The sequence below is a fragment of the Cyprinodon tularosa genome, unplaced genomic scaffold (assembly GCF_016077235.1).
Source record: "Cyprinodon tularosa strain WSP-4 unplaced genomic scaffold, ASM1607723v1 ctg625, whole genome shotgun sequence".
Taxonomy (NCBI): Eukaryota; Metazoa; Chordata; class Actinopteri; order Cyprinodontiformes; family Cyprinodontidae; genus Cyprinodon; species Cyprinodon tularosa.
In genome coordinates this window covers 506,084-512,106 of record NW_024039369.1, presented here as the reverse complement: position 1 = coordinate 512,106, position 6,023 = coordinate 506,084, and the positions used below count along the sequence as shown (strand labels likewise).

At 42.2% G+C, this 6,023-nt stretch overlaps 1 protein-coding gene across 1 annotated transcript; it reads left to right on the top strand.

Annotated features, from left to right (window-relative positions):
• Positions 1–503: 503 nt before the first annotated feature.
• On the top strand, positions 504–1,130 carry triap1 (TP53 regulated inhibitor of apoptosis 1). Its single transcript, XM_038307973.1, has one exon. It carries the CDS (start codon positions 623–625, stop codon positions 845–847), a length of 225 nt encoding a protein of 74 aa, XP_038163901.1. The 5' UTR covers positions 504–622; the 3' UTR covers positions 848–1,130.
• The last annotated feature ends 4,893 nt before the right edge of the window (positions 1,131–6,023 follow it).

Below are 6,023 nucleotides of genomic sequence, written 5' to 3'. Positions count from 1 at the left end.
ATTTTTTCAGTGGCCCTAATCCTCTTTCGTACGTTTTACCATATATTGTCAGCATTTTATTTTTCCCTGAAAAATGGCATCTGGCTTTTAGCTTTACAGCATCATCTTTTACTGTTTTGATATAAATTTGTTCAGTAAACATTGATATATAAATTAAATTATAAACAAAAAGTCCATAAAACTATTTTTGGGACCTAAACCTGGAAATTAATTAGCTGTATTGAAATATCTGCACTGAAAAAAGTTCCCTCAGAAACGGCATATATGGTGTTTTTGAAAACAAAAAAAGAAAAGTTGCCTTTTGCAAAGAAAAAAATAGAACAGAGGGTAAAACTGGAAAAGCAAACACAATTCTTATCATAATTAGTTCCGTTATTTCTAGCTGTATAGGTAGTATTCAAAGTAATAGCATGTTATATCAGAGTGCATACTCTGTCTGCACATATCTCTGTTAAGCCGTGACGTGCTACACTGCTCTACCTCTGCGTCTGTGTAGAAACAGCCAATCCCGTGCTGCGTTAAAGGACAGTCAGTCAGCGTGGTTGTTATTGCTGCGTCTGTAGCGATAGTAGATCCCGTCTGGATAATCTCTCTGCGGCGTTGCCTGCTCGGATCCCCGGAGATGAACAGCGTAGGGGAGGCCTGCACGGACCTGAAGCGGGAGTACGACCAGTGCTTCAACCGCTGGTTCGCGGAGCATTTCCTCAAAGGGGACCGGGGCGGAGACCCATGCACCGAGACCTTCCGGAAGTACCAGCGCTGCGTGCAGAAGGCCATCAAGGAGAAGGACATCCCGATCGATGGGGTGGAGTTCATGGGGCCCAACAAGGACAAACCTGACAGCTGATGGACGGCTCTGGGTCTGGTCCCGGGCCCTGAGGCCTGGATCGCTGCCAGCCGCAGGGAGCTTTGAACTGAGTCAAACAGCGGGCCCTGAAGTGGTTCTGCAGCAGGCCTGCTCAGACAGATTGGAGCTGAACTCTGTTGCTGCTCTGAACTGCAGCTCATTGTGACATTTTGTTTACAGTAAATAACGAGACGCAGCTTTCATTACTCGTCCAGATTGTTGCGACTAGCCCTGGAATCAGATACAGGAAACTGACAAATAATGTATCTGAGCCAAATCACTGGTTGATTGAATTAAATCCTAAAGAAAAAAAGAGATATTTTTCAACTGGGTCACGCTGCACTTTGTGTTTTTATTGCTTCAGCTCCAACCCAAGCATTTAAACCCTCATTCATTCACACTCTGCTCAGCATGTTTATGAGGGAAATGTCTCTGTTGAAGATGGCAGCCAAAAGCCATCGTCTGACTCACTGCTCAGATGTGACATTAAAAGGAAATCAGTTATACTCTCATAATGAGATTTAAAAAAAAAAAAAAAAAACAGGGTTAAATGTCTTCCTCTTTGTGCATGGTTTTATACTTTAGTGGGCATTAAGTTTTCCAGAAAAAAAAGCCCTCCAGATCATGACTTCACAGGTTCTGTCCTCTTGGATTGGTTTTCCAAACTGAAATGTAAACATAAAGGTCTTGGAATGAAAATAAGAAACTGGTTGGTATTTTAAAGAGCTTTAATTGATTTCTGATGTCAGAAACTCCTTCAAGCTGACTTTGTTGACTTCAGGCTGGTTTACGCTCAGAAACCATGTTGTCTGCGTGTGTCGCAGTGAATGCAAATGTGCCCCCAACGTAGACACTGTGGTGCACATCTTCACACTCGTAAAGGCCAATTTATGCTTCTGACGCATAGCCTTTGCAAATCGTCAAATCTGTCTCCGTGTGCGACCACGCCCCCTGCGCAGAAGTTCTGCAACCGTCATCACACACCTAAAAAAATCCTGACTAAGTGTTGGACGGTCGCAAACCCGCACAGGCTTTAAGCGGAAGTGCACAGACAAAAAGTAGCTGTGATTGGTCCTTGGTATGCCTTTCCAGCTCTCTGTGTGGTCGTCCTTCTCAATTCGGTGCCGGGGCGAGCAATTTTTAAAAACCGAGGAACAACTAGAATGGACAGCCACGACGAAAGGTTATTCGGTCTTTTTGCCAACTCCATTTACAGAACCTGTTCCTCTTAGATGTCTAGCAACTCTACATCCATCTCCCTGATCGTGATACCTTGCAGGCGCACCATTGTTTTGGAAGATAAAAACTCCCGTCGCCAAAGTTCTCGTGACCATCCGCCGCAGTTCTTGCAAGTCCTCCAATAGGCTTTCCCTTGCTATTTGGCGGGAAACTGCTGTGCGTCCCTAGAAATTCCAGACCGATGGTGCAGAAGCATACCAGCAAAACTGGTTCGCGGCCAGATGCAAGTGACATTTGATGTGTGCGATTGCAGAAGTATAAACTGCCCTTAAGTGACTGCAGACAGTGCTGCAGACAGAAGGCCTCTGATTGGTCAAATCTACATCCGCTCTACACTATGCGTATTTCCTGTTTGGTACCTTACCGGCTTGTTTTGTTTGTATGACCTCCATTGTAAAAAATGACTCGTGAAGTTGGACCAGCTAGAAGAGAGAGGTGCACAAGAATGCAGCGACCCTTTTTCCACCTGGATCCCCGCTCTTTTTCGCCCTCGTGTCCCTCCGTTGTCGCACAAACTTGCCACCACACTCAAAAAATCTAAATCTAGGTAAGTCATTTTTTCCTAAAATAACTTCATTTGTTCTTCTATTGAGGAGCTTTAAAGATACATTTTGCCAATGGAACAAGAGAATTTACACCTAAAATAAGAAAACACAATTGTATTTTCTTATTTTAAGTGGATATTATCTAATTATCTTATTTTAAGAGTAAAAATACTCATTCCATTGGTAAACTATCTCATTTACCTACTCAAATTGAAGGCTAAATACACTTAATTTAAGAAATCTTTACTTATTTCTAAATCATTTTTCCAGTGCATTCCTCACCGCCCCGGCTGTATCTAGACCCACAGCTAGTTCCTGATTGTCCCTATTGCGTTGTGGTGTGGAATAACAGCTCAGCCCACGCTTCAATATTCGGCATAAATCAAAAATATCTGCAACACACTTCTGCAGGAGGATAAGCAGTGCTTCACTCAAGCTTTTATTAAATAAATGCAAGCCTCCTTATCTCCTCTTTCCTCATCTGCATCTGCTCAGCCTCTGCCTCACCTGGAGGAGTTGTGGTCCTGGGTGCTTGTTTTGGAGGACGAGATGGATGTGTGATATTAATAATTTATCTCCTCCTTTCTGTGAGTCTCAAAGGCCTCTAAAAAGCCAACCAGGAGCCTGCTCCTTGTTATGGGAATTTTTTTATCAAAGGAAAATTATACAAATTCAAATAAGTCTTATATCTTTATGTTTAATGAATTCATTTCAGTTTCAATTCAATTCAGTTTATTTATATAGCGTCCAATTCACAACATATGTCATCTCAAGGCACTTTAGTTATAATAGTTATCCTAACACAGTTCACCAGATCATAAAGTCCAATTGATTCAAAGTTTTCTATCAAAGGAAAACCAGTTGATTGCATCGACTCATTGACTTGGATGCAATCCCTCACTCTAAGCATGCTTGTAGCGTCAGTGGAGAGGAAAAACTCCCTTTTAACAGGAAGAAACCTCCAGCAGAACCAGGCTCAGTGTGAGCGGCCATCTGCTGAGGCCGACTGGGGTTCAAGGAGACAGAAGCAGAGATGCAGAAAGAAGCAGAGATAGGAAAGGCAACTGTAAAAGGCTGCGCCGTTCAGGAAACACACAGCCAGGCAGACGACCTTCGAGCCAATTCCCAAGTCAGAGGACGAAGAGAGCATATTCCAAAAAAGTAAAAGAAACAAAACACTGGACTTTTATTTCCAAGTTTGAATATGTTTCGCTTCCCATCCAGGAAGCTTTTTCGATTCAACTGTCAGAATTAGTGTTGAGTTCCAAGCCTTACAGAGTTGCCTAACACGGCCTTGTTATGGCTTAGAAAACATTGAAATTGAACCAAAAGAACAGGTCTGCCCTTGAGGAATGGGGAGTCGTTGAGTACTTTGTTAGCCTGGCTAAACAGGCGGGATGTCTTGGTCACCTGCACAGCAATGAGGATTGAAATGATAGCAAAAAAAGGCACCAACTCTAACGCTGCGTTGTAAATTTTTGAGAGCTGAAACCTGAGTGCACCGTCTCTCTTTAAGGTTGGTTGACTCAGGGGGTGGAATCAGGTTCCAGCTCTCAAAAACCCACAACTCAGCAATAGAGTTGATTCCTTCCTGCTATCATCTCAATCCTCATCTCCACGCAGGGGACCAAGACATCTCGCCTGTTTAGCCGAGCCAGCAATGACCCTAACGACTCCTCTTTTCAGAGGCATGGGCCAGTATCGGGTGGCTAACAACGACTTCAACAGACCTGTTCTTCCAGTTCAATTTACATGTTTTCTAAGCCATAACAAAGCTTTGTTGGGCTATTCTAAAAAGCTTGGAAATCAACACTAATCCATCCATCCATCCATCCATCCATCCATCCATCCATCCATCCATCCATCCATCCATCCATCCATCCATCCATCCATCCATCCATCCATCCATCCATCCATCCATCCATCCTCTTCTGTCTCACTTATGCCAAGCGAGGAGGCGAGGTGTGCTGGTGCCTATCTCCAGCTGTCTAACGGCGAGAGGCGGGGTTCACCCTGGACAGGTCGCCAGTCCATCTCAGGGCAACACAGAGACAAACAAGACAACCATTCACTCACACACTCACACCTAAAGAAAATTTAGAGAAGCCAGTTAACCGAACAGTCATGTTTTAGGACTGTGGGAGGAAGCTGGGGTACCCGGAGAGAACCCACGCATGCACAGAGAGAACATGCAAACTCCATGCAGAAAGATCCCTCCACTGAGCAGCCCCATCTTCTTTTATTTGGTAGGTAGAGAGAAATCAAGGTCCAGAGAGCTGCCAGGAACCAGGCAGGAAAAACATCTCCATACATCTTAAATATCAGTTCCAGAGGATTCACAATCTTCCAGCCTTTATTATCTGAAGATTTGCTTAAGGATTTACTCTGTTGTTGCAGTTTTTTTCTTAAAGGTGAAGAAATTGTACTTCATAAATAAAATTTATGACATAAATTTTAATTTTGAGGGATTTTTTTAAGAAATTCTGGATTATCTTTGCTTTTAGTTTAAAACTTTTGGTTAAGTTAATTTTATTTTATTAAAAAAACACACATTTGGGTGGTTTTAACTTTGCTTTAGACCTGACAGTCAAACAGATGCACTAAAACGGTATTATTGTTTATAATTTTGGTTGAAATTTCCCTAATTGTTTAGAGCTTCAAGCCGTTTCAAGCAACAACAGAAGGAACAAAACTTAGATTTAGATCCAGATTACAGATAATTTAATGGACCTTATGATTTATGAAAATCATTTCCATCGGCTGCACCAAACATTTCCTCTACCCAGCTGTACTGGATCCAGAAATTCCTACTGCTTATTAGCTTCTGGATATAATCCTAATCTGTGCATATGGTTTATTCTGTGGGGTCATTTTCTGGCTCATTTTCACATTTCATTTCATTTTCACATGAACCTCAGTTCTAATTTCTAAGTCATGACTTCAAATTAGATAACATGATGTAAAACAGCGACTGCAATCCATATCTAGGCTGTCATTATAGAGCTGGAGGGCAGATCAGCAGCTTCCCAGATAAACTCTCTGCAGACGGCAGCCTGACAGTGTAATTGTTCTCACATGTCTGTTTTTAATGTGTCTTATAACACAATAAATGATCAAACTGCAACTTTTAACAGCTCTGATCAAAGGTAGTTTATTTATTAACACCCTACGCGATGTCAGCTCAATCTTTAAAGGCTGAAAAGATGGTTGTAAATTAGAATGTTGCTTCATTAAAAACATCCTTCAGTGGCTCGCTCTAAATCAGCGGTTTTCCGTCGTAGCCGCCAGTTCTATAAAACAGGTTTAAAACAGGAATTTGTCTCATGTTAAAAAGCTGAGATCTATGCCTGCAATCATAACTGATGGGAAACTAAGACCATGTGTTACTAGAG

What these genes read in the sequence shown, in the direction of transcription:
- triap1 (XM_038307973.1), top strand. Translation starts at nt 623, where the DNA reads ATGAACAGCGTAGGGGAGGCCTGCACGGACCTGAAGCGGGAGTACGAC.